This window comes from Symphalangus syndactylus, chromosome 7 (genome assembly GCF_028878055.3).
Source record: "Symphalangus syndactylus isolate Jambi chromosome 7, NHGRI_mSymSyn1-v2.1_pri, whole genome shotgun sequence".
Classification (NCBI taxonomy): Eukaryota; Metazoa; Chordata; class Mammalia; order Primates; family Hylobatidae; genus Symphalangus; species Symphalangus syndactylus.
In genome coordinates, this window is record NC_072429.2 from 140,060,103 (window position 1) to 140,087,962 (window position 27,860).

At 49.5% G+C, this 27,860-nt stretch overlaps 1 protein-coding gene and 1 long non-coding RNA gene across 17 annotated transcripts in view; one reads left to right on the top strand and one right to left on the bottom strand.

The window, feature by feature from the left end:
* Positions 1 to 1,319: 1,319 nt before the first annotated feature.
* LOC129486868 (uncharacterized) lies at positions 1,320 to 4,385 on the bottom strand. Of its 2 annotated transcripts, XR_008659129.2 has the most exons (3): positions 4,142 to 4,385; positions 3,546 to 3,633; positions 1,320 to 2,546 (listed from the first exon to the last, which is right to left on the bottom strand). It is a non-coding gene; the product is annotated as an uncharacterized lncRNA (long non-coding RNA). The 2 variants fall into 2 exon arrangements; XR_010121963.1 differs by lacking the exon at positions 3,546 to 3,633.
* Positions 4,386 to 4,687: 302 nt separating this feature from the next.
* The window catches only part of DENND3 (DENN domain containing 3), a 66,239-nt gene continuing 43,066 nt past the window's right edge, over positions 4,688 to 27,860 (top strand). For 3 of the 15 annotated variants that reach the window (XM_055287399.2, XM_055287404.2, XM_055287406.2), the window contains exons 1-6: positions 4,695 to 4,912; positions 12,765 to 13,044; positions 14,287 to 14,402; positions 17,475 to 17,602; positions 20,660 to 20,771; positions 27,699 to 27,818. In XM_055287399.2, coding sequence (XP_055143374.1) covers positions 4,811 to 4,912; positions 12,765 to 13,044; positions 14,287 to 14,402; positions 17,475 to 17,602; positions 20,660 to 20,771; positions 27,699 to 27,818 — 858 coding nt within the window. In that variant the 5' untranslated portion in view covers positions 4,695 to 4,810. The other 12 variants (XM_055287401.2, XM_055287400.2, XM_063643582.1 and 9 more) reach the window with 12 other exon arrangements.

Sequence of the window (27,860 nt, forward strand, 5' to 3'; positions counted from 1 at the left end):
AAGGTACGCATTGCTTTTGAAAATTAAAAAAAAATTTTTTTTTTTTTTTTTTTTTGAGACGGAGTCTCGCTCTGTCACCCAGGCTGGAGTGCAGCGGTGCGATCTTGGCTCACTGCAACCTCCGCCCCCTGGGTTCAAGCAATTCTCCTGCCTCAGCCTCCTGAGTAGCTGGGATTATAGGTATGTGCCACCATGCCCGGCTAAATTTTGTACTTTTAGTAGAGACGGGGCTTCACCATGTTGGGCCAGGCTGGTCTTGAACTCTTGACCTCAGTTGATCCACCTGTCTCGGCCTCTCAAAGTGCTGGGATTACAGGCGTGAGCCACTGAGCCGGTCCCTGCATTGCTCTTTTTACAGATAAGAAAACTGAGGTCAGTGAGGTTTGGTGAGTTACTTAGTGTGGGACAGAGTCACTCCTTTTTGTTTCAAACCCAGCACCTTGGCTCCTGCCCAGGCAGCCCCATAAAAGGAACTGCTCCCTGCTGGGATGTGCTTTGGGCTACTGTGCGCCCATGTGCGGTCACACCTCGAGGACATATGAACATGCCCTGCTTCTACCATTCGTCTAGGGACAAGTGACATTGCTCTAGAGAACACTAAAAGTCTTGCACTTCTGTCCCGTTTTGTTGTTGTTGAGATTTTTAAATAGGAAATAAAAGACCATTCCCCCCCACTCCCATATCCCCCATCAAGCCCTCAATAAACTGGTTGCATTTGCATGTAAAACATGTATATTCGATATGTACATATCACAACATATCATATCATAGCTAGCTCTGAAGATGCAGCATAGGAAAGAGACGAGAAAGCTGTGCCCTCACCCGTGTGGAGAGCTGTGTGAAACGGAGTGGCCTCCAGACATAGCTTTTATTGCCAGTGAAAGAAAATCTATTTACCCATTCATCCACTGATGGATATTCGGGTTACTCCCACCTTTTGGCCACTGTGAATAGTGCAGCTGTGGACATGGGTTACAAGTGTCTGTTCCAGCGCCTTATTTCAGTTCTTTCCAGTATATGTCAGAGGTAGGATCGCTGGGTCATTTGGCAATTCTGTTCAGTTTCGTGAGGAACACCCGTACTGTTTTCTGCAGCAGCCGCTCCATTTTACATCCCTAACAGCAGTCCACAAGTGTTTCAATTTCTTCACATCCTCGCCCACATTTCTTATTTTTTGTTGTTGTGTTATTTTAAAAAAAAACTCCTAATGAGTGTGACGTGGTATCTCATTTTAGCTTTGATTTGCATTTCCCTAATGATTAATGATGTTAAACATCTTTTCATGAGCTTATTGGCCATTTGTGTGTCTTCTAAGAAATGTCTATTTGGGTCTGTTGCCTATTTTTTAATTGGGTTGGATTTTTTTGTTGTTGTTGAGTTGTAGGAATTCTTAATATATTCTGAATAGTGACTCTTTTTTTGTTTTTGGTTTTTTTTTTGAGATGGAGTCCCACTTCGTCGTCCAGGCTGGAGTGCAGTGGCGTGATCTTGGCTCACTGCAACCTCTGCCTTCCGAGTTCAAGCGATTTTCCTGCCTCAGCCTCCCAAATAGCTGGGATTCCAGGTGCCCGCCACCATGCCTGGCTAGTTTTTGTATTTTTAGTAGAGCTGGGGTTTCACCATTTTGGCCAGGCTTGTCTCGAACTGCTGACCTCAAGTGACCTGCCTGCCTTGGCCTCCCAAAGTGCTGGGATTACAGGTATGAGCCACTGCATCTGGCTCCGAATATTAATTCTTTATCAGGTATATGATTGGCAAACATTTTCTCTTATTCTGTGACTTTTTCACTCTTTCGAAAGAGCTCTTTGATGTACAAAAGTTTTAATTTTGATGAAGACAATTTAACTATTTTTTCTTTTGTCATCTGTGCTTTTGGGGTCATATCCAAGGAATCACTGCCAAATCCAACGTCATGAAGCTTTTCCCTTCATCCTGTATTTTTTAAAAAATAATTTTAACACCTAAAGCGCTGCCAAAATGTCCAAAGGTTATTGACATCCTGCAGCGTCCCCATGAACTCCATTAAAAAAATTTATTCAAGCGAAATTCACACACCATAAAATCATCTTAAAGTAAACCATTTAGTATCAGCACATTCACAATGCTGTGCTCACCCCTCTTTTGGTATCAGTACTTTATGGTTTATAAGTTATGTTTATTTCTATTTTCTCGTTTGATCTTCACAGCGTCCCTGAGAGTTAGAGCAGTAAACCCGTTTCACAGGAACATGCAGGGAAGGAGGGTAACGTGCTCTGAGCCCACGTGCAGTGAGCATGACCGTGTTCGCAGGTTTCTTTTATCCAATCCGAGCTTTGCTTTCCTCGACTCTGATGTGGGGCAGTGCTGCCTGCTGGGGCAGATGTTCCTGCTGGCTGGGCTTTCCATGCACCTCTCTTCTTCTCTAGGTCCCCTCATCTGCTCATCTGCCTCGATGTGACTTTTCCATCTTCGAGTTTGATTGCTAGTCATCTCCACCTTGTATCTCCAAACCCATTAGCAATTTTTCAAGTGTGGGACAGAGCTTTCCGTAGGCACTTTGGAAGGACCTGTGGCATGAGAGACGGGAACGTATTAAAAAGCGCAGAGCTGGGAGCCCCTCAGAGGTCATCTGGCCCAATTATCTGGTTTTGAGGAGGAGGAAAAGGGGGCCTAAAGGAGTGGACTGCAAGCTCTGTGCACTGCTGGAGCTCTCTTCCTTAAAGCATTTGGCCTCTTGGCGATAAAGGGACAGCAGAGACCTGCTCTCGCTTGAGCCTTACTGGGTCCTTGTGGCAAGAGCTGCCATGTGTTTACCTCCCTTGAATCTTGACCACTGCCCCTCAGGAAGTCACGGCTTAGGGCTGTTGAGCTCACCTTTCACACAGCAACACACAGGAGTCAGACCCAGGCCCTGTGCGCCCTCAGGGAGTGGCTCATGACTCCAGCTCGGGTTGAGAGCCTCTCTCCTGCATGCTGGGGACTCTAGGGGACGGAATCAGGCTGTGCGCTTTGCAGAAGCTGCTAAAAATGAGGCCACCGAGGCTGGGTGTGGTGGCTCACACCTGTAATCCCAGCACTTTGGGAGGCCAAGGCGGGTGGATCACCTAAGGTCAGGAGTTTGAGACCAGCTTGGCCAACATGGTGAAACCCCGTCTCTACTAAAAATAAAAAAAGTAGCCAGGTGTGGTGGTGGGCGCCTGTAATCCCAGCTACTCTGGAGGCTGAGGCAGGAGAATCGCTTGAACCTGGGAGGCAGAGGTTGCAGTGAGCTAAGATCACGCCATTGCACTCCAGCCTGGGCTACAAGACCAAAACTCTGTCTCAAAAACAAACAGAAAAACAACAACAAAAAACCGAGGCCACCGTCGAGAGAGACAGGCAATTGTGCATGAAATCGGTCTTTCTTTTGAAGTCAGAGACTATTAACAACTGTGGCCTCTGCTCACCGACGAGAGCCACCGATGGTAGGCAGCCTCCAGGCCTGGGGGAGAACCAGCGGATCCTCACCATCTTTAGGTTAATAAGTGAAATAAAACCCGTGAGTCAGGCTGCAGTCACAGCCTCACCTGGCTGGGGGAAGGAGGGAGAAATTCCTCAGGGCTCCCCTTTCTGATGTTGCCTTGCTTTGTACCTACTGTTCCTTTTCCTCTTCAGCTGATGACAGATGTTTGACATTAAGCATTTTAGAGTTTTGTTTTTTAAAAAATAGAATCATAGATTATCAGAAGTGGAAGTCCCTTTGGAATAATTTCCCCTGGGTTACACAGATGGCTATGGCAGGATCAAGGGAGGGGACGGTCAGCCGGGACTGAACCCGGGCCCCCTCCAGGCTCTGCAGCAATGACCAGGCAGCAAGCCGGTCTCCTGGGCTTGTGGGCTGCCCTCTTTCTCTAGGGTCAGCCTGAGGCTGGAAGAGGCCCGTGGCCCACTGGGCATCAGGCCAAGCCTGGAGCTGACCAGGGAAGGGCCCTGCCAGGCCTTGGGCCTCTGACCCTCAGTCCTGAAGCCTCCCTCTAGCGGCGCCCACCCTGCTCCCTTTCCTGCTGAATTTTACTCAAGTCCGTACTGGACATGGCCGGCCCTAGGTTAACCCCGCAGAGTTATTAACCAGGAGTGGATCTTTCCACCCCTCCTTCCCGCCGGCCCTTCCTGCTGTCCACACCCGGCCAACTCCACTGTCCTGGCAAGGGATAGCTTCCTGGAGGCGGCAGCGGGAGGCGCGTCCGGCCTTTGTCCCCCCACGCTCTCCAGGGTGGGTCCAGGGACTGCCAGATCAGGGGACCCTTTGCGTCCTGGAGCCTTGGGGGCTGCATGACGTCGCCGGGCACCTGAGGACCCCGCCCGTTCCTCCCTCGGTTCCCCAGGTAGCGGGCGGCCGGCGGGGCTGGGCGGGGCCCAAGGAAGGGGCCGCGTGCTCAGACGCCGCGCACGCGCCAGGGCCCGCAGGCGGGTTAGGAAATGACGACCGCGCGCGGGTCTCCAGCAGCACCCGCCCCAGGACTGGCCCGCCCCTAAGTCCCGGTCCCTAGGGCGGGGCCCGTCACTCCAGGGCCCGTCACTCCAGGCCCCGCCCAGAACCTCTCCGCCCAGGACCTCCCCGCCCAGTCAAGCCCCGCCCCCAAACTCTGTCTCCCCCGCGGGATCCGCTGGGGCTCTCCAGGCCCCGCCTCGGCTCGGGCCCCCCCCCCAGGCCCCGCCTCCAGCCCCGCCCCGCAGACGGCGCTCGCCGCGCACCCGGCCCCCAGGCGGCTCGGCGGGTCCCCAGGGGTCTGCGGGCGGCTGCGCGGCTGAGGCGCCCGGGTGCGGTACCCGCAGCGGGCGGCGGGCAGCCATGGCGGAGGCCGCGTCGCCGCACTTGTCGCTGCCCTCGGGGCTGCTGGAGCTGTGCGCGCTGCTGGGCGCCTCCCGGGACAGCCTCCGAGACCTCGAGCAGGTAAGGGGGCGGAAACTGAGGCGGACGTGGGCCGCGAGGCGGCAGCCGGGGCAGCAGTCGGAGAGCGGGCGCCCGGGTGCCCCACGGGTTGGCGCGGACTTTCCGAGGGCTGAGTCCCGGTCCCCCGGCGGTGACCCCGCGCGCCTGTGGCCGGGGACCGCGCCCGAGCTCAGGCAGGTGCCCTGGAGCAGCGCCCTGCTCCCCTCCCCTCTTCTCCCCTCCTCTCCCCGCCTGGGGCCCTTGGTGTGAGACATGTGTTTTGAGAGCTGCGAACTTGGTCTGCCGGCCGGGAATCTGGGGGTGCCGCCCCTCGGAGAGTCTCTGGAGCCTCTCTCTTCAGTCGCCCCCATCTTGGGCAGGTGCTGAAGGTGGGGTGCACCAGACAACCGGCGGAAGCCGCCGGAGCCTCACGGTCTAGCGGGCCCAGCCCTCGCTGCTGAAATGATTTCATCCTTTATGCTGGGATGTGTTGTCTCCTGAGTAGTGGGTTTTGCACCAGGCCCAGAATAACCAGAGAGCAAGTCTTAGAGTTAGCTGCCGGCCTCGCATATTCTGCATGAACCCCTTTGCGATGAAGCCTATAGCTATTTTTCTCACTTGCAGTACCACCCCCACCCCCAGCCCTTCCTCCATCTCTGCACCCTCGCAGCCAAAGTGACAACTTCATCTCCCTTCTGCTGGGAAAGCGGCAGTTTTGGAAATTCTCGTTTTCCTTTTTCTTCCCCAGCTTTTCTTAATTCTGTAACGATGGCTTTCCCTGGAATCTATCTGTGGCTCTGGTTTCCTCCTGGTCCGCCTGTCTGTGACATCGTGACTGGGTCATGTTACCTGGAGATCCCGGCGTCACTGGCCAGCCGTCTGCACAGGTCCGTTCATCTCTTTGCAGACAACAGCATTGAAAGGCAGAGAGGCTTCTGAGTATTTAAATGACGCCGAGCTATCCAGGGAAAATGAAGACTGCAGGGCAGAGGGTGTCGCCAGGAAAGGCGAATGTGCCTGCAAGTAACCAGATGAATGTCTGAGTGTCCGGGGAGTTTCCCCTGCTAGGCGTCAGTACAAAGCCAGTTTCGACTTCAGTGAAAAAGCATTCTCCTATGGAAATGGTTTCCGCGTTTCCCTCAACCTTTCCTTCCCCTCAACGCCCTGTCATGTCAGTAGATCCCGTTTGACCTCTGTCTCCTCACAACGGCATCGACTATTTGGCTCCCTACCTCGAATTTGCCAGATGGCATCGCCTCCGTTTTCTTCGAGTAGGAAATGACCTAGTTGTCGCTGTGGCCTCCTCAGCCGCTGGACGTCTTTCCTCCGGGGCAGCTGCTGCAATGGGTATTAGTTGCTTGGCATGAGACATGTCTTTTGAGAGCAGGATGAATCAACTGGAATATTTGCAGTGGTGCTTTCTTTTTTTCAATTTCTTTATTATTATTATTATTTTAATAACAGAGAGGAGGTCTCACTGTGTTGCCCAGACTCATCTCCAATTCCTGAGCTCAAGTGATCTTCCCGCCTCAGCCTCCCAAAGTGCTGGGATTACAGGCGTGAGCCACTGCACCCGGCCAATGGTGCATTCCTGAACTAAACACGCTGCAGCATTTTCATGTTCCCAGGTGAAGTGAGAGTACGGACAGTCTGCTACCGTGCATGTTTAACTTTGTCCTTTTTATTCTGTCTTTTGATTCTGTTAGGGGTTTGGCAAAGGGTGGAGAGAAAAATGGTGAAGGACTAAGAAAATAAGGAGCATTAGGGGATGGATTCCATTTCTTGGAGCCATCCTACTTTTAAGGTCAACATTAATGTTATAGTTAACCAAACATATGATTTTATTATTTAGATTTTTTTTGGCAGTTCTATTTTGAATGTCCAAGGCTTTTAAATAATTTTTTTTTTTTTTTTTTTTGAGACAGAGTCTTGCTCTGTTGCCCAGGATGGACTGCCGTGGAGCAATCTCGGCTAACTGCAATCTCCGCCTCCTGAGTTCAAGCAATTCTCCTGCCTCCTAAGTAGCTGGGATTACAGGCGTGTGCCACCACGCCCAGCTAATTTTTGTATTTTTAGTAGAGACAGGGTTTCACCACGTTGGTCAGGCTGGTCTCAAACTCCTGACCTCACGATCCGCCCGCCTCGGCCTCCCAAAGTGCTGGGATTACAGGTGTGAGCCACCGCGCCTGGCCGCTTTTAAATAATTTTTACCTTGACTTTTACAAATCCCCATTTCTCTGTGGCCCAGGGATTCCTTCTTGATGACACAGGAAAACAGAGGTCCGGAGGTATGAGGAATATCCAGCTTCGTGTTGGATAGTGGAGGGCCCTTTTGTTTCATTTTCTAGAAGGAGGAGTAGTGTTTGTTTTTTTGGGAATGGTGCCTGAGACTTTGAGAATGCAGGCTGATGTTAGTTACTGTGGTTAGTTACATTTCCCTCCACCCCTTTACTATAGAGCCCCCCCAACCCCATTATTGGTTGCTATGGAGACTAGACATAGGTGTGACAGGATCCATCATAAATCCATCACACAGGAGTAGAAAGTGTTCTGAGTGCCTTCCGTAGTGCAGGTCACCCGCATAATTCTGGCATGTGAAGCTCCATTTTTATGCCTTTTAGTGGGCATCATCCTGACTTTCAGTGTCAGAGCAGCACTGGCCAGCTGGCCTTCCTGGGTGATGGCAGTTCGTGTCCTCTCTTTGCACCATGCGATACAATAGCCACTGGCCACATGTGGTCACTGAGCTTGTAGTGTGGCCAGTGAGCTAAGAAACTGGATTTTAAATTTCATTTAATTCTAACTAAACAGTTGGAGAGCAATAAAAAAAAATCTATTAATTTCTGTTTTATTCCCTTAATAATGGCCGATCCTACAGTGAAGATGAATTCCACTATGTACTTTAACTTAGAAATTAACCTGTGACTCAAGTAAATTAGAGTGTTCTGGTTTTTACTTTTTAATTAGCAGTTTTAAAAACCAAAATGATGGTTATTGGGTAGGGGTTTAATAAGTCAGCACCCAGGACAGAAGAACGGGAAATGACCTCACCTCCTGCGGCAGACTGGCAGAGGTGACTAGCATCTCAGTGGTGGCGGGGTCTGGTGGTTCAGGGCAGCCACAACCTGTATCATCACCAAGTAACCTCGGAACACTCTTGTGCCAAGACTTCCATTTTTAGGAATTTATTCTAGGGAAAGAACTGGGTGCGTGCAAGTGTATGTCACTGCTCTGTTCAGTATGGTGAAGACTTGAGAGCCACCCACACATCTCTCGGGAGGAGGCTGGGTCAATACATGACTGAGTTGACACATGCTGTGATATTGTGATACTGCACAGCTGTGAACAGGGAGGTCAGCCACATGGAGTAGTTAAAACAGCTAATGGAACCTGTTACGTAGGATGACTACATTTATGAAACAAAATTATACATTTATACATGCATTAAAATGTATAAAGTGCAGAAAAATGCATAAAATGGGAAGGATGTATCCACCCTGTGCAAAGTGTGTCATGGAATTTTGGGAGGGTTGTGCCTTTCTATTAGCTCCTTTATTATTTCTATATTGTTATTTTTTTGTGTGTGGAGGGGACGGAATTTCACGCTTGTTGCCCAGGCTGGAGTGCAATGGTGCGATCTTGGCTCACTGCAACCTCTGCCTCCCAGGTTCAAGCGATCCTCCTGTCTGAGCCTCCCGAGTAGCTGGGATTACAGGCATGTACCACTATGCCTGGCTAATTTTGTATTTTTAGTAGAGAGGGGGTTTCTCCATGTTGGTCAGGCTAGTCTTGAACTCCCGACCTCAGGTGATCTGCCCGCCTCAGCCTCCCAAAGTGCTGGGATTACAGGCGTGAGCCACTGTGCCTGACTTCTATATTGTTATTTTTAAAAATAAGATTGTATTGCTTGTCCATTCAGAAAAGACAACAGAGATTTCATTCTGAGAAAAAACAGGTGTATGGTGAACTACTGAATGCCAAGTTGATCGGATCTGGGGCACAGCAGTGTAAGTGACTAGAGTTAACTAGAGAAATGACAGGTGGGGTGTTGAGTCTAGTGTGATCACCAATGTTCAGTCCAGGCTGAGCGTGCCTCTAAGAGATCACCAGGTGCCAGGAGTGTGAATGAGGAACGGTATCGCCTCAGTCATCTTCTCTGCTAAATGGGACAGAGAGGAATACGACACAATCTTTGCTCCACCGCACCCCCTCAAATGGAAGGTGGTAGAATACTGCTGGGCAGGGCCAAGATGCTCCAGGGGGTGATGAGCCGGGAGGTGGAGGCCTGGAGGAGCCTGTGGTCCTGGCTGCAGGGTGGCAAAGACCTTCCCCAGTGAGTGTGGGGGGTGGAGGGTCTGCCCCTGTGCAGGTGGAGCAGTGAGGGGCTGGGGCCTGAGCCCATGGAAGAGCAGGGTCATTGCAGAGGTGCTGTGTGTTCTGCGAACCCCAGGAGGTTTAGTTGTGCTTGGCTTTGGGGGCATCCTGGCTTAGGGAGTGAGCTGGCCTGCTGCTCGGGGGTGCACTGTCCTATGACTCATGCCCAGGTAAGACACATGGGAAGATACAGTATCATGATGTGGCGAAACAAACACTCTTCCTTTGCTTTCTTCAATGTGGGGATGGGGCTGTGATGCTTCAGGGCTGGGTTGGGGCTACAAAGTATCTGGTTTGCAGTCAGACAGGGACATCCCTCTTTGGGAGAGTGGACACAGATGCTAGTGGGGAGCCCTGGGCTGGGTGGGAGGCAGCGTCTTCCTCCTTCTTCTGACTGCCTCCTTGGTGGCAAGGCTTTGCTTCTGGTTACTTGCTACCTGCCCGGAGCCACGGGTCGTGCAGGTACTTGGCGTGGAAACATGGTGCAGCAGGGCAGCAGCGAGCTGATGGGGAGGCTCTCCAGGACCAGTGGCTGAGGTGTGGGTCTGCAGGTGGGGCATGATGGGGGTGGGGCCCGAGGGGCTGGAGTACCGGCTCTGAAGACCCAAACTGCACTGTGTTTATTGCAGGGGAGAACACAGGTGGGAGATCAGGCTTTTTGGAAACTAGCAGAAGCTTAATTTCTGAGACTGTAAGTTTAAGGGACCCCAGAGGTGCAGCGGGGGTGGTAGGAGGCAGTCAGGGGAAGCCTGGGACTGGAAAGAGGTGTGGGCTGGGAGTAGGACTCTGGGCTGTCCGTTTAGGTCCGTGCTGTGAGTGCTGAGGTCCCCCAGGAGGACGGTGTGAAGGACCCAGGCCTGGGAGTCGCATCCTGTGAGCAGGACTGAGAAGGGTCTGTAGGGGCCAGAGAGGAGCCATCAGACCAAGGGAAACCAGAAGGGAGGCAGGATCAAGACAGTTCCAGGATCCAGGAGGAGGGCTGCTCACTCATCTCATATGCTGCCTTGAATATGCCTCGTTAGTTAGGTCAGAACTGTCCAATTCTGATAGGAAAGTTTTAGAGAAAGTGACATGTAATTGAGGAAATGGACTTTTCATGCATGCTACACTAGAGCTTTTAAATTATACAATAATATGGATTTCCCATGTTTTTTATTTTATTTTATTTTTTTTGAGACGGAGTCTCGCTCTGTCGCCCAGGCTGGAGTGCAGTGGCGCAATCTCGGCTCACTGCAAGCTCCGCCTCCTGGGTTCACACCATTCTCCTGCCTCAGCCTCTCCGAGTAGCTGGGATTACAGGTGCCCGCCACCATGCCCGGCTAATTTTTTGTATTTTTAGTAGAGACAGGGTTTCACCATGGTATCGATCTCCTGACCTCATGATCCGCCCACCTCGGCCTCCCAAAGTGCTGGGATTACAGGCGTGAGCCACCACGCCAGGCTGGATTTCCCATGTTTTGTCCTGGTTCCTACTGATACATTTTTTCTCCAAATGTAAAGCAATTATTGACCGAATTTGAGTGATGTAGCGTGCAAATCGTCATATAGAGATCAGAGTGTGCTTTACTGATGGAAACTGCTGCCATTGTTGAAATTTCTTCCAGCGTAAGACTCCCCTTTTGTCACTGCTGCATCTTATTGGAATGTTGAGTGTTGGCTGTGCCTTTTCTATCAGCCAAGGTCCCATTTCTCTGGATGGTGGTGCTATCTCCTTTTTTTCCTTTCTTCCTTTCTTTTCTTTTCTTTCTTTTTCATTCTTTCTTTGTATCTCTCTTTCTCTCTCTCTCTCTGTCTCTCTCTCTTTCTCTCTCTCTGTCTCTCTCTCTCTCTTTTTCTCTGTTTCTTTCTTTTCTTTCTTTCTTTCTTGATGGAGTCTCGCTGTGTCGCCCAGGCTGGACTGCAGTGGTGCGATCTCGGCTCACTGCAAGCTCCACCTCCTGGGTTTATGCCATTCTCCTGCTTCAGCCTCCCGAGTAACTGGGACTGCAGGCACGTGCCACCACCCCCGGCTAATTTTTTTGTATTTTTAGTAGAGACGGGGTTTCACTGTGTTAGCCAGGATGGTCTCGATCTCCTGACCTGGTGATCCGCCCGCCTTGGCCTCCCAAAGTGCTGGGATTACAGGCGTGAGCCACTGTGCCCGGCTCTTTCTTTCTTTCTTTTTGAGACCAGGTCTTGCTCTTTCACCCAGGCCGGAGTGCAGTGGTGTGATCACAGCTCACTGCAGCCTCAACCTCCTGGGCTCAGGCGATCCTCCTGCCTTAGCCTCCCGTGTAGCTGGGACCACAGGCATGTGCCACCATGCCTGGCTAATTTTTTAATTTTTTGTAGAGACGAGGTCTCATTTTGTTGCCCAGGCTGGCCTTGAACTCCTGGGCTCAAGCGGTCCTCCCGCTTTGGCCTCCCAAAGTGCTGGGATCACAGGCATGAGCCACCGCGCCCGGCAATGCTGTCTTTTCTAGAGTCCCTTAAAGACCCTGACTGCCTGCCCTTGGCCACCTCCTGTCTCTTGATGCCTTGGGTACCCAGGGCCTCTTGCTTAGGTTTTGCTGTTTCGGGCTAGTTTAGTACCAGAACCACTTCCTTCTCGCTCGCAGACTGCAGCATGTCCACCTTGGAAAGATCTGAAATCAGCTGGGCAGCAGTACTTGTTTAGTCCTAGCTCTGTACTTGGAGCTGTATTGGGCATAGTAGTAACATGGAAGAGAGATAGAAGGGACGGCCCATGTGCTTTGTATTATTTTAGGAAAGAATGGGAAGAAAAAAGGCAAAAACAAAAATTATGCCAAGTTAAAGTTGAGAAGAATTCAGGCCAAATGCCCCCCTTTTATTGATTTGAGGGACTGTTTGGTCAGCCGAGGAAGGGCACGTGTCTCATCTGTACCCACCAGTGCTGTTTCTCACTCCTTGCGTCCTCCCAGATCATGTGGTAGAAAGGAGACAGCATTGGCCTGCGTGGGGGTGTGGAGGGCATGGCCCTGGTAAATGTGTGTGCTCGGGGTTTGACAGTATACAGAGCCTGCCCCCACCCAGGGAGGGCTGGACAATATATCTGTGGGCTCCTGGCAGCCCCGCTGGGCTGAGTACCGGACCCACATTGTCTCCCTTATTCCCTGTAGTCGCCCCTTAAAGGGAAGCTTGGAGGTACAAAGAAGCTTGCTGCCAGGAGGTGGAGGCACAGCCAGGACTTGAACTCAGGTCTGTGGATCCCAGTCCGCAGCCTGGACGGCAGTGCTTTATAGGAAGGAGGCGAGGTCCTGCTGTCCATGTCCACAGCTGAAGAGCCAGGCTCTGCGAGGCTATGTGGCTTCCCTGAACGTAGGGCCTGGCAGGTTCCTAAAAGAAGCTTCCCAGGGCCCTTTACTGTCAGGAGCCTCAGGCGCTAGTGTTTATGGGCACCGAGGGGAGAAGAAAAATAAGCTGTGAAGCTCAGACAGAAAGGACACCCTCGAGCAAGAGCTGAGGCTGTCGCAGTAACTCTTATTTTTCCCTTTTTTAGGTTGCTCAGCAAAAGGGAGTCAAACATCTTTCTCCTCTTGATCCAGAGGTCCTGTCCGTTTTCGTGCCTCCTTTTATCAGTAAAGAGGACGGTCAAACGGCTGGTGCCAACTGCGGCACTCTCGGTAAAACCCGGAGGCGCTCCTTGAGAAAGAAGAGAGAGAAGCCCAGACCAGAGCAGTGGAAGGGCCTCCCGGGGCCCCCCAGAGTGCCAGAGCCTGAGGATGTCGCCGTCCCGGGTGGCGTGGACCTCCTCGCCCTGCCCCAGCTGTGCTTCCCAGGTATGCCTAGGAGGTGGGCACCACTGGGAGCCTCCTGCTGCCGGCCGCCCAGAGTGGTCTCTTCCCAGAAACCCACAGGCAGAGGGAAGTGGCACGAGCAGCAGAGCCAGGGACCCCTCACTGCCTCCTCTTGTGGGATGTAGTTTTCCTAATCTTGGGGATTTTTTTATTTTTTATTTTTATTTCTTTATTTATTTTTTTGAGACGGAGTGTCACTCTGTCGCTCAGGCTGGAGTTCAGTGGCACGATCTCCTCTCACTTCATCCTCCGCCTCCTGGGTTCAAGTGATTCTTCTGCATCAGCCTCTCAAGTAGCTGGGATTACAGGTACCAACCACTACGCCCAGCTAACTTTTGTGTCTTTAGTAGAAATGGGGTTTCACCATGTTGGTCAGGCTGGTCTTGAACTCTTGGCCTCAAGTGATCCACCTGCCTTGGCCTCCCAAAGTGCTGGGATTACAGGCGTGAGCCACTGTGCTCGACCTACCTTGGGGATTTTAAAGCTGAAGGAAATGTAAATCATTGAGTGCAGTCCCAGAGTTTTGGAGAATTGAGTCCTGGAAGGGAGGCTGTGTGGACTGCCGGGTAAAACCATTTGTTCCTGGTGCGTTCAGGGCTTTTCCCCTTTGACTTAAAATGAAGTCTTGCAGTGGTTGGCAGATGGGTTAAAAATACACCCAGTTCATCTGCAGCGGTTCCACCTGCAGCGTGCCTGAGCCTCCCCCTCCCACCTCCCGTTTTCCGTTTCACTGGGGCAAGAAGCACAGGCCTGCACTTAGTCCCCAGGCTCACCAGTTCCAGTTAAGAGGTGAGCTTGTGTTTTGGGGTGTTATTTTTCCGGTGGTCTTCAGGAATGTTAAAATGGCCGAGGTAGGAAACTCAGACGAAGCACCTAGCATAAGCACCCACCTCAGAACTTGGTGCTATTTCCTGATCACAGGGATTATAAAGCTGGGACAGGCGCCAGATGGGCGGCCATGCCCAGCAAGCACTGCCACTGGCTAGCAGGTGCTTGAGAGCTTGTAAAGAGATTGCTGCGTGCGGAGGGACTCGGGGAGGGACTCAGGGAGGATAGACGGCCGGAGGCGTGATCGGAAGAATGAACTTGCCTTGGACATGAAGGTGCCACCACTGATAACTGGAGAGATGTGGTGTGTCCTGAACACTGTAAAGAAATCAGCTCGTGGGTAACCCAGGCCACATGGCAAGAACAGGATTCTTCTCTGTCTCTTTCTGCCTGCAGGGGGTGTGTGCGTGGCCACTGAACCCCAGGAGGATTGCGTCCACTTCCTGGTGCTGACCGACGTCTGCGGGAATAGGACCTACGGCGTGGTGGCCCAGTACTACCGGCCCCTGCGTGTAGGTGGTTCCCGTTACTCCCCTCTGAAATTGGGTTTAGATTTTTTATTATGGTGAAATACACATAACACAACATTCACCATTCTAACCATTTTAAAGTGTGCAGTTCCATAACATTAAGTACATTCACAGCATTGTGCAACCACCACCAATGTGTAGGTCCAAAACGTTTTCATCATCCCTGAAAACCCCATACCATTAAGCCTTCAGTCCCGCTTCTCCTTCCTGCCTGGCGATGGCTAATCTGCTTGCTTTTTTTTTTTGAGATGTAGTCTTGCTCAGTTGCCCAGGCTGGAGTGCAGTGGCACCATCTTGGCTCACTGCAACCTCTGCCTCCTGGGTTCAAGTGGTTCTCCTGCCTCAGCCTCCCGAGTAGCTGGGATTACAGGTGCCCACCACCATGCCCAGCTGATTTTTGTGTTTTTAGTAGAGACGGAGTTTCACCATGTTGGCCAGGCTGGTTTCGAACTCCTGACCTCAGGTGATCCACCCACCTCGGCCTCCCAAAGTGCTGGGATTACAGGTGTGAGTGCTGTGCCGGGCGGCTAATCCCCTTTCTGTCTCTGGATGTATCTATTCTGGACACTTCGTGTAAGTGGACTCATACAGCACGTGGCCTGCTTGTCTGGCTTCTTTCCCTCAGCATGTTTTGATGTTCATGTGCATGGGTGCATGTGTCAGTGCCCCGTGGACTTTTATGGCTGAGTGACATTCCATCGTTTGGATGGACCACATTTTATTTCTCCATGTATCCGTCAGTGGACCTGTGGGTTGTTTCCACCTTTTGTCTTTGGTGTGAGTGACTGGCATTTAGACTTTACAGCACATTACATCTGCCACACATATTGGGAGTGTTTTCTGGGTAGGGCGCCGTGTGTGTGAATCAGCCGGCCTCTGGGGAACTTGTAGGGGAAATGATGTATCCAAAGGTGTAGGGTGACCAGTTGCACATGTCCAGAGGGTTTCCCGAAGCCAAAAGTGAGCCAGAGCCTTAGTTTAGGTGCCCTGGTGCCATGAAGGGAAGTCTGTGAGTTCCATGCAGTCGAGAGAAGTGGCTGGCCTGGATTCCCTCGGAGCCCGGGGCACTTGTTTTCTTTGTTGGTAGAAGCGTGCTTACACATGTGACATTGAGTGTTGGGAGGCGTGAGGTACAATCACATGGATTCTGTCCCTGTAAGCTCATGGGGCAGCACAGACAGGCTCGATGTTCTTAATGAATATGCAGGAGCAAAACGTACTACTTAATGCTCTGAATGCATAATCTTATGTTTCTGGGAGAGGTCATTTTCACGGTGTGCCAAGAGCCAAACCAAGGTCAGATCTCGGGCAGTGCATGCAGGGGTCCAACGTCCGCCTCTGTGACCTGGCTGCTAGCAGCGCCCGACCTTTCTTCCGGGGTTATGTTAATGGAGGGATGAGAGGAAGGTGGAGAATCCTGCCCCTCCACATAGCCAGTGTTCCAGTTGAGAAAGGATCCACAATGTTGGATCTTTCAGAAAAGCACCTTGGGAGTTTGCTTGTGAAATAACACTTACCAGGAGCAATGCACATGTTATTTTCATTATCATTAAATATAATACATGTTAAAAAAAGGAGCAGTCCCTCTGGTTTGCATGAGTACAGCAGATGCCACTGTTCCCACTGTGCTGGCCTGGTGTGGGCAGGCCTGGCCCCGCTTCTGCCCTTCCAGCAGCTGTGTAGTTTCGGGGCGTCCCCGGGCCCCACAGCACTCATCTCTCCCTCTTCACCGTGTATCTGGATGACCGCTGTATCTATCGTTTTTTCTTTTTTTTTTTTGAGACAGTCTCGCTGTGTCGCCCAGGCTTTAGTGCAGCGGTGTGATCATGGCTCACTGCAGCCTTGAACTCCAGGGCTAGCTCAAGTGATTCTCTCAGCTCAGCCTCCTGAGTAGCTGGGACCACAGGTGTGCACCACCATGCCCAGCTAATTTTTCTTATTTTTGGTAGAGATGAGGTCTTGCTATGTTGCCCATGCTGATCTTAAACTACTAGAATCCTGCCTCAGCCTCCAAAAGTGTTGGGATGACAGGTGTGAGCTACATGCCCAGCCCCCAACTATCGTTCTGTTGATAACACAGCCCCAGCCCCTCTCATACACTCTCCTCTGCCTTTCCACCGACACTACGTGACTTGAGGGTGGGAACCATATTGTGTCTGGGTAGCTCCAGCTCCTCCCGGGCTACGGTAACAATAGCAGCCGCAGCCACGCATGCGTGTGAGCAGCTCAGCCCCAGGCATGACGTAAGCACTTTGCGTAGTCATTCATTTAATCCTAACCACAACGAATGAGGTTGGGAAATGACAGATGAGGAAATGGTGGCAGAGGGAGGTTAAAAGACCTGCCTGCGATGACACAGCAGGCAGGGTTGGAACTTGAGTATACTGACCCTAGAAAAGTGGGTATTTATTAAATTTTGCTAGATAGACAAATGATGTAGCTGTTTCCTGATATCTCCCTTTACCTGGATATCTTATAAGTACCCTAAATTCAGCAAGTTCTCACACTGAAGCTATCATCATGCCCTTCCATCCCTACAAAAAACCCCAAACTGACAACACTTCCCCAGGGCCCAGTTGGTGAGCCCCAAATACTTTGCCACTTGTAAGTTCCACAGTGTGCTGGGTCTTCTAGAACCCTGCGGCTGTGGCTCCCACACAGGCTGAGGCCTCTCCTGCTCTGTCCTGGGCACGTGCGGGTGCCGCTTCCTGTACGTGGCTCCGGCATTTTCTCCCCTTGTAAAGCAGAGTTCTTTGTGTGTCTTGGGTCTTACTGTGTTCTAATCGTGTGTTCCTTCTTATCTCAAGGCTGTCAGCTTCTCTGGGGCAGGAATGCATCTTGCTCTCTTTGTAGCCTTAGCACCTCAAATGGTGCAAGCACCAAATAGGGACCCCATAGACTTTGACCGGAGGGCCGGTGCTGGCTTGGACGCTTTGCAGGGGTGGGGATGGTGGACTCTCAGGTTGCTCTGTGCTGAAATGTGACCCAGTTGGAAACAGATACTGGAATTGCCAAGGTGGGGAGGTGACCATGTTGCTGTTGCTTTTCATGTAGGATGAGTACTGTTTCTACAATGACAAAACGCACTGGGAGTCGTCCCGTTTTGGCCTCTTCGTGCCCTTCGCGGTGTGCGTGGTCTCCAGGTTCCCCTATTACAACTCCCTCAAGGACTGCCTCTCCTGGTGAGCTGGGGCACTGGGGGCCAGGGGTGATGGGGGACAGCTCTCTGCCTCTCCGAGTGAGCTAAGGGACCAGGGGGCTGGAGGGTGGTGGGGGGGCAGCTCTCTGTTCCTCTCCTGGTGAGCTGGGGGACCGGGCACTGGGGGCGGTAGGAGGGGCAGTACTCTGTGCCTCTTAGGCTGTTGCTTAAGGCTGGGGGCAGTGGGCAGGGGGGTGTGGCAGCAGGCGCTCGTCTCAGTGACTGGTAACATACGGTAATGGCGTGGTAGGGAAGGGATAAAGCCACACTTTTGGAAGTAAGGTTGATGTGCAGGATTTTCATTTTGTTTAGTTTTTCACAAAAAGGCATGTAGTAGGAAAACTCTTTTCCTAGCTGAGAATATTAGGAGGCTGCTGTTTGTTCCGATGAGTTTTATTGACATTTTAAAGATGACCTTGGCTGGGTGTGGTGGCTCACATCTGTAATCCCAGCATATTGGGAGGCTAAGATGGGAGGACTGCTTGAGCCCAGGGCTTTGAGACAAGCCTGGGAAACATAGCAACACCCTGTCTCTAAAAAACAATTTAAAAACCAGTTGGGCATGGTGGTGTGTGCCTGTAGCCCCAGCTACTGGGGAGGCTGAGGCAGGAGGATGGCTTGAGCCTAGGAGTTCAAGGCTGCAGGAGCTGTGATTGCACCACCACACTCCAGCCTAGGTGACAGAGCAAGACCCCGTCATCTTGTTTTGTAGAATCTGCAACTGTCTCCCTGCTGATAGTGAGTAGAAAGGCTGAGGACTTAAAGAACTTTTGAAAAATCAGAAAGACATCGTGTAGAACCCAGTGGGCTCTCGTTATCAAAGGATGCTTTTGTGACATCGGGGGCTGTAGCCCAAGTTCAGACATGGTCAGTCCCAGTGGGCACTTGTGCACGGAGCCGTTTCTTTTGAGTCTCATAAAGTTACAGTCTGAGAATTTGTACTTGTTTGATTAAAGGCCGAGGAGAAAGCAGTTAACAACAGTTCCCTTTTGTGTCATCGTGCTGGAGAATGAGCCATGGAAAATCGCTGAATTGGTGCTGTTCTTGCTTCTTGCGAAGCACAGTCATTTGAGACCTTCTGCCTTGACCAGAGGGACGGGCCCTGTGGAGAGTGAGCAGGAACCTTACTGTTCAAATCAATGACTCGTAATTCAAATCCCAGCACTTTAGTGGTTTACTTGTTAAAATATAACTGGCTTTTGGACATAGTTTGGGTCTAGCCTACACTTTATTGCCATAGACATAAAATATCTTTGAGAACAGAGAGGTGACTTGGTCGTAGCCAATGAGCAGGTGAATTGAGCATACGCATGTTTGTTGAATGTCTGTCACCAGCGCCCAGGAAGTGACAGAATGAAAAGCCTGGACATGGTCCCCTTTTATTTACTAACTGATGATCTTCATTACTTGAAGGTGAACAGCATTTTCACTAATCTCTAGTTTCCTCTTCTGTAAAATGTAGATGGTTATTTCCACCTTTTGTTAGCTGAAATGAATGGGCGGTCGCCAGACAGATGCCCTTGGAAGACAGGAAGAAAGGAGGTGTTTTCTCTGCCTCCTGGTCGACGTTATGTGTGTTTATTCAGCAATTGATCTTTCATAGTGTGATTGGCAGCAGATATCCTCCTGCTAGACATTAATGCAAACACATATTTAACTTGAAAATGTGCTCATTTTCATGCTTCTTTCTTTTTCATTGCCCGTTGCTGTGTGATCAGAACTAGAAGGGGCGAAATACAGAAACAGAATACAGCTAAAAGAGGCAAATGACAGAAATTCAAATTGCAGTATGACAACACGAATTTGTAGTTTAAAAAAAATCGGTTCTGTTAGCGTGATAATATGCAAAATATGTCTCCACATGGTCAAAAAATGAGCAAGAATATATTTAGTTGTGTTTTGGGAATCAGAGCATGGGTAGTTGTTTTTTTAATTTTCTTTTTTTTAAATTATACTTTAAGTTCTAGGGTGCATGTGCACAACGCGCAGGTTTGTTACATATGTATACATGTGCCATGTTGGTGTGCTGCACCCATTAACTTGTCATTTACATTAGGTATTTTAATTTTCATTTACAAATTTTTTTGGGAGACAAGGTCTCACTGTCACTGAGGCTGCAGTGCAGTGCCGCTATCATAGCTCACTGCATCCTCAAACTCCCGGCCTCAAGTGATCCTCCCAGCTCCATCTCCCAGGGAGCTGGGACTACAGGCGCACACCACCACACCAGGATAATTTTTAAATTTTTTGTAGAGACGGGGGTCTCACTATTTTGTGCAGGCTGGTCTTGAACTCCTGGCCGCAAGTGATTCTCCCGCCTCGGACTCCCAAGGTGCTGGGAATACCAGTGTGAGCCACCGCACCCACCCCTCTTATAGTTTTAAATTGTATACAGTACTTTAAAAGTCAGAGTCCATACAAAAAAATTAGCCGGGCGTGGTGGCGGGCGTCTGTAGTCCCAGCTACTCGGAGAGGCTGAGGCAGGAGAATGGCGTGAACCCGGGAGGCGGAGCTTGCAGTGAGCCGAGATTGAGCCACTGCACTCCAGCCTGGGCGACAAAGCGAGACTCCGTCTCAAAAAAAATAAAAAAAAATAAAAATAAATAAAAATAAAAAAAATAAAAAAAAATAAAAGTCAGAGTCCATTTTGGAAACAGACTTGCTCAAGCACTCTCCTTCTAGGTGTTTGTTCTTTTATTCCTTACTGAGGTAAAATACACATACAGAAAAACGCACAAATTCCAGTGATTTTCCACAAATTGAACACACACATGTAACTGGCACCCAGATGAGGAAACAGAGCATGACCAAGCTTTCCCCTTCGAAAATAAACCTCCCTTTGTACCACCTGTCAGATGCTACTGCCAACCTGGGGCCACTCTGCTGTCGTCCAGCAGCTTGGTGACTCTGCTTTTGGTGAAAGGCGCTGGAGCTGCTGCTGCAGACCCTGGGGAGATTCCAGTGTGATTAGAAACGCTAAGGATGACAACTGGGTTCTCATCTTTATTTTGCGGCTTGAGTTTTGTGTTTTGAATTTCAGTTTATTGGCTCATCTAAACCTCTGTAAATATTTTGAAGTGGACAATCGTATAAAAGATTTCGCAGCGAAGCTGTCTTTAATACCCAGCCCGCCACCTGGACCACTCCATTTGGTAAAGTATATCTGAAATTATATTGTCTTTTCTTTGCAAATAGTAAAAGTAAGATGTTGAAGATAATGTAAATGCTCACAACTATTTCTGAAGTTCTAGCTGTTGGAAATCTAAAATAAAATCCTAACCCCCCGCCTCCCCACAGCTGACTGACTGAACCCCCTTTAGGCCAAGGGGCCCCCAGAGAAACCCAGAAAACAGAATGGCCAGAATGGAAGGGAGGTCAGACACGCCTGGTTATACCCAATCCCTCTTGCATGAGTGTATGGGGTGTTTGTGTATAGGGTTGTAAACTAAAACTAAAATCCTAAGCCCCCCTACTGACTGAACAGGTTCCCTGTTGGCCAACAGCACCCTAGAAAAACCTTAAAAATGAAATTCCCGGCCATGACAGGAAGGAAGATCAGACACGCCTTGTTATGCCCACTCCCTTTTGGAGTTTAGGCACAGCTGACCAGCATTAGGTTAAAATGGAGATCCTAAGACCAACAGAACAGACTCTCTGTGGCCATAAGATTCCAAATTATGAACAAAACCTAAGGTCACACAAAGCAAGGGTTAAGTCACTCCCTACCAACCATAAGAGCTCCTTAAACAGGTATAATGTAGCTTACTTTCCAACCTGACTCTGGTATAGCATCCATGACAGATAGCAGACCCTGAAGAAGATCAAAGTATTTTACTGCAAAATATGTTTCTTTGACAGATTTTGAAATGGCACTGCAAAACTGTCTTTTGTGGGGGAAATTTGCATCTGTAGAGAAACTATTCATGCACCCAGGCCTGCCTTCCTAGGCCTTTCCCAGATCTAGGAGAGATGAACTGAGAGCCTGACACCTTTAAAGTGTGAAAAGAGACATTCACCATCTCTTCTCTCCTGGCTGCCACCTGTGAGGCTTCATTTATGTAATGAGGGCCTTGGCCCCACACCCCCTTATCTTGACTCAGGCCTTCTTTCCCACTGACTTCAGATCTTTAGGCAGTAGCTCATCTTTCTCAACCAATTGCCAAGTCAAGAATCCCTAAAACCCACCTATGACTTATACCCTCCTTCCTCTTTGAGATGCCCCACCTTTTTGGGCCAAACCAACCTCAACCTTCCATGGACTGATGTATGTCTTTGCTTGTCATTCCTGTCTCTGTAAAATGCATAAAACCAAACTGTAACCCGGCCGTCTGGGGACCACTCTTTAGACTGTTCCCTAAGCCATCGTCACTCAGAATAAACCCCTTTAAAATATTTTATAGAGTTTGATTTTTCCATTAACACTGTGCTTGAATTATGTTTCTCAAGGTCCTTATGGGAACATTTTATATACTCTTTCAAAGGTGAAAAGTTAAATATTTAGACTTGAGTTTTGCAGAGTGGCCTGTGATAAACAGAGCTAGTAATATGTTGTGGCACTTCAGTGGTTAGCACGTCAGTTCATAGCTCCCTATGCAGATAATACATGGAAACATGAATCCTTTTGTAGAAGAATTTATTCAAATTACAGATTTTTTCATTTGTTTATTTGTCTTTAATATTGAATATTTTATATATATATATGTGTATATATATATATATATATATATATTTTTTTTTTTTTTTGAGGCGGAGTCTTGCTCTGTTGCCCAGGCTGGAGTGCGGTGACATGATCTCGGCTCACTGCAAGCTCCGCCTCCTGGGTTCAAGACATTCTCTTGCCTCAGCCTCTAGAGTAGCTGGGATTACAGGTGCATGCCACCACTCCCGGCTAATTTTTTGTATTTTTAGTAGAGTCAGGGTTTCACCTTGTTAGCCAGGATGGTCTCCATCTCCTGACCTCACGATCCGCCTGCCTCAGCCTCCCAAAGTGCTGGGATTACAGTGTGAGGCACCGCACCCGCCCTGGATATTGTATTTCATTGTTAGTGTTTTCTCTTGTATAGTGTGATTAATGAGAAGTAACTGGTTTTACATTTTTTGTTACTTTTACATGTAGCGCTGTGTTATTTAATGAACAGGCAAACATTTCCCAGGCTGGTTTTTTTTCTGAGAGATGTTATTGGCGATTTCAAGACACAGGGTTTGGGGTTAAGTGAAGCTGGAGATGTGGCTGGCTGCCTTCCCCTTTTGTTTATTGAGAAACATGTCAGGTTGCTCAACTATGTGAAGAAACCCGTTTGACTCAGCATGTTCCAAACAGATTTTAACCATACTTAGGATGCTGCTTTTTATTTTTTCCTTTAATAGACACCTGTCAAACGTCTCAAAATGTTTAGTAAATGTCGATTCAGTTTCATTGTGCTGGTCCTCTGAAAGATTTTACTTATTAATCTTGATCTTCTAAATTTTTCTTTACTGACAATGGAAAAAATAAGTTTCTCTTATCAGAAGACACATGATTGTGAACTTTAAATGTGCGTTTTTAACATTACCCCAACCCCAGCAGTCTGCTGGGTGGAAAATCCTGCTGGTGCATTCCAGTCCAGATACGGAGCAGGCCGCCCGTCTCCGTCAGCTCTGCTCCCAGAAGCCTTTGTGGGGCATGTTTATTGGCCGTGTGTTTTATGTGGATAGTTGGCATTTTCTTGTCAACAGTACGTGCAGTGAAATCATCCAAGTTTATGTTCTTGTTCTGTAAACGCAGCAAGTATTTACTGAGGGCCTGTGAGAGCCGTGAACAGAGCCAGACCTCTGACTTGAGAGCAGTTTCAGGGTCAGCAGTAGTGAGCTGCACTCGGCCTTTGAACATAAGGAATGCGCGCGTAGCACTCCCAGCGCTGCTCCGCGTCTCCTGGCCTGATGACTCTTGGCTCCTTCATCTCGACGCACCCGTGAGGAAGGTGACTGAGGGTTGCCGCTGGCCTGCTCTTCCCTCACCCATTCCGTCCATCACTCAGCCTGGACGGACTACCTTCAGCGTTCTTTTCCAGTTTGCCCATTTCCTTGCTGCCACTTCATTCTGGGTCACCAGCTGCTCCCTGCTGCGTGACTTGGGGACCACTGGCCCGTCTGCTTTGGTTCATTCTTGACCCTTCCATTTGTCCTCTGCACAGTGGCTGCGGAGATTATTAACATGTGGACATTGGGCTTTGCTTCTCTTCCCCAAGCCCCACAACAGTTTCTCACCGTCTGCCTTCCTCAGTCCTGCAGCCTGGACCCTGTCTCACTGTCCAGCTCTGTTTTACGCCATTCCCCCTGGCGTGCTGTTCTCCGGCCTCACTGGACTCCTGTCCATCCCCTGAAGGTGCTGCCACAGGGCCCTTGCACATGCTGTTTCCAGAAACACTGTTTCCTCCATTTTCTTGTGGCCAGCTGTGGCTCATCTCTGGTCACTCTCAGTGGTCAGGTCTTCGGATCGTCTTCTCTGAGTGACCCCCACTCCCCGTCTCTCCGATAGCACCCAGTTCTCATCCCACAGGGCACAGCACAGTTTGTAATTAGGGCTTCTGTGCATGTGTTTTTGTTTAATGTTCGTCTCCCCATCAGACTCTGAGCTGCACGAAGGTAGAGGCCACACCCAGCACCGCATATCCTGGGCTCACAGCCAGGCCCGCACAGAGCTGCCCAGCAGTGAGCTGTGTGATGGGCGAGTGCGTGCAGGGATGCCTCGGGTTCCCGTGTTAGCCAGTCAGTGCCCGCTGATCTGCGTCCCGTGCGTGTGTCTGAATGAGCGACTCAGTCTGTATCGGGCTTGACTCAGTGCGGCTCTCCCATACCAAGTCTAATTAGCTACTGGCTCTAAGTTGGTATAATGCTTGTGATCTGTTTTAGGGAATGTCATATATGAATGTTTATTGTTTTGAATAAATCCAAGAGGTCAGTGTAGGCCAAGGTTCTCATCTGATGCAGGAGCCAACCCAGCCGTATTTTCTAGAACCCACTGCAAGCTTAGAGGCTGTTGTAGAGAGCAGTAGTGAGATGGGTCTTGTGTTTTGAATGCATGTGTGTGCGTTCCTCATTACTTCTGGTCCAGGTTATCTCTGGTCTATGCTGGTGGAAAGGAGGGAGGAGGGAGGGGGCCCCATGGCACAGGGAGTAGAGGACAGAGCCGTGCCCCGTGCCTTGATGCCCTGGTTCCCATTCAGCCCCCTTCCTCTGATGGTGCACGGACCAACAGCCAGAGCAGGGCAAAGACTAGAAACAGCCCCACTCTGCGCTCACTTGCCTTTTCTTGCCCGCCAGCGAGACTGATTTTACTTGCTTTGCAAATCTTGGGCTTAATTGGGTGTGCAAAATCACACACACACACACACACACACACACACACACACATTCTTCTCTTGTACTGTACCTGAGTCATTTTCTATGTTGCTTTGTATGTGACACCTGTTCTTTCCTGGGGTTCAAATCAAGCTGAGATTTGGAAACTGTTTACCTTAAACATCTCTCTCCTCAGTCTCTTCGTCTATGGAGTGGTGAAATAACAGCCTACTTCAGAGAGTATGAATATTATATGCTGGAAAATCTCTAGCGTGCACCTGAGACCAACCAAAGGCTGGTGGAGTGATTAGCATTTGTATTTGTTTTTTTTTTTTTTTAATCTTCAATTGGATAGCTGGTCGACACATTTATTTTTTGAAATATTGAAAATGTTTCATGTAAACTTGACAATTATTAATACTGTGCCACGGCTGGGCGCGGTGGCTCACGCCTGTAATCCCAGCACTTTGGGAGGCCGAGGCTGGCGGATCACGAGGTCAGGAGATCGAGACCATCCTGGCTAACACGGTGAAACCCTGTCTCTACTAACAATACAAAAATTAGCCGGGTGTAGTGGCGGGCGCCTGTAGTCCCAGCTACTCAGGAGGCTGAGGCAGGAGAATGGCGTGAACCTGGGAGGCGGAGCTTGCAGTGAGCCGAGATTGCGCCACTGCACTCCAGCCTGGGCGACAGAATGAGACTCCATCTCAAAAAAAAAAAAAAAAAAAAAAAAAATACTGTGCCACAACTTGGATAATTTCACTTTGATTTTTTTCTTTTACATAAAAGAACTTTATTCACAAAAATGAATCTTTTTTTTTTTTTTTTTTTTTGAGATGGAGTTTCGCTCTTGTTGCCCAAGCTGGAGTGCAATGGCGCAATCTTGGCTCACTACAACCTCTACCTCCTGGGTTCAAGCGATTCTCCTGCCTCAGCCTCCTGAGTAGCTGGGATTACAGGCATGTACTACCGTGCCTGGCTAATTTTGTATTTTTAGTAGAGACAAGATTTCTCCATGTTGATCAGGCTGGTCTTGAACTCCCGACCTCAGGTGATCCGCCTGCCTCAGCCTCCCAAAGTGCTGGGATTATAGGCATGAGCCACCACACCCGGCCGAATTTGCCTTATTTTTAACATGTCTTGCTTCTGTAGACAAATTGGTAACAAGAAAGCAAAGAGACCCAAGCACAGTAGGTCCTCAGCGTGGCTGGCAGGTTCTCAGAAGCTGCAACTTTAAGCCCTGGGTCACAAAATCAATTTCACCATAAACTAATTGATATAGACAAGAGTTAAGTTCCTATGGCATACTACTGGTCATAAAAAATCACCAAACTTCTAAATAAAGACCCAAAGCACTTCTGATATTAAACATTGAAGTAAATGGGAGCTGTACACACATTTAAGAACAATTAATTAAAATGAGGAAGAACATCATTTACCTGCTTATTACAGTTCGGCGTGGAGGGTGGACGGAGCCCATCCCAGCAGCTTAGGGCCAAGGTGGGAAGCAGCCCTGGCTGGATGCCGTGCCATGGCAGGGCCAATCCCATGCTCTCCCATGCTTACTCACACCGGGACCTGTCCACATGTGCCGGTTAGGCTTCAGGATGTGGCAGGAAACCAGAGGGCCTGGAGAAAACCTAGCCGGGCGCGGGCACAAGGAGAATGTGAAGGTGCCCCCCGCTGGGACGTGATTCCTTTTTCTCATCAACATTATAACAAAACGACGTTATTCAAGGACCTGCATCTTGTTAGGAAGCAACGCTGGTGTCCCCACCACCAAGAAATTACCACCTTTTCTTGTTTTCAGTTTCTCGTGTGCAGGCATGCTTAGAATACAGACCTGGGTGACTGGGAGAAAGCAGGGCCATGGGAGACCTTGTTTGTGACCTGTTTTCTCCCCACCGGCTCCCCGCTTCTCTTGATTTCTCACCCTCCCAGGCGCTCCCTTGATGGAGTCTCAGCTGTCTGCTCTGACCACGTCTCTCCTCTCTGTCTCCCTGTGCTTTGCTTACACTTAGATCCATCCATTCCGCTCGTTTCCTGGAGCTTCGGGTGCCGAGCCGGGCACCCAGCATTTCCTGAGGGCCTCCCACGTGCCAGCACCCGGGTGGCGGGAACTTGCTGTTTGCAGCCTATTTCCTGGCAGGCTCAGAAGCCCTCCCTCAGTGAAGGAACTGAACCTTCTCCTCTGGATTTCCTCCGCCAGGTCCAGCCATGTCTCAGTAGCCATTCTGTGAATACAGAATTTGAACTGAAGTGTGACTTCAAAGTAATACATTTAGAAAAATGTCTTTCTTAAAATTTTAAATGTACATGTCTTGAAGGAGCTTTGACTATTAAATTGTCAAAGCTATTAAAACAGAGTTCATAGCATACAGTAACTAAAAAGAATATATAATACCTAAGAATAATTTGAACATGCTTGATTTAGAATTTGTGTTAATTGGGACAAATATCTGTTCTGTAGTTTATCTCTGTCTAGACAATGAGTAGTTTGCTGATTAATTAGAGCTTAAAGAATTTTGGCTTACTTAGAAAAAGACATTAAGTACTTAATTTATGTTTGAATCTTTATCGGCAGTTCTGTATATCTCTAGACTGTTTGGTTATTCTGCAGAATTTAACATGGCAGCCTGTGTCTTCAGAAACGTTTTCTAACTCTGATGCCCTGGGCATCATGACTACATGACTGTAGTGCATGTCAGCCTCTGCCCGGAGCAGCTCTCTGAACTAATGATGGGAACTGGTTGTCTTAGGTATTTAACATGATGCCGCTCCAGATTGTGTTTCCTGCCCGAGCAGACCCCGAAAGCCCCATCCTGGACCTGGACCTTCAACTGCCCTTGCTGTGCTTCCGGCCTGAGAAGGTGCTACAGGTACGCAGTCCCACCCTGGCGAACGCGTCTTGTGCTCCCTGG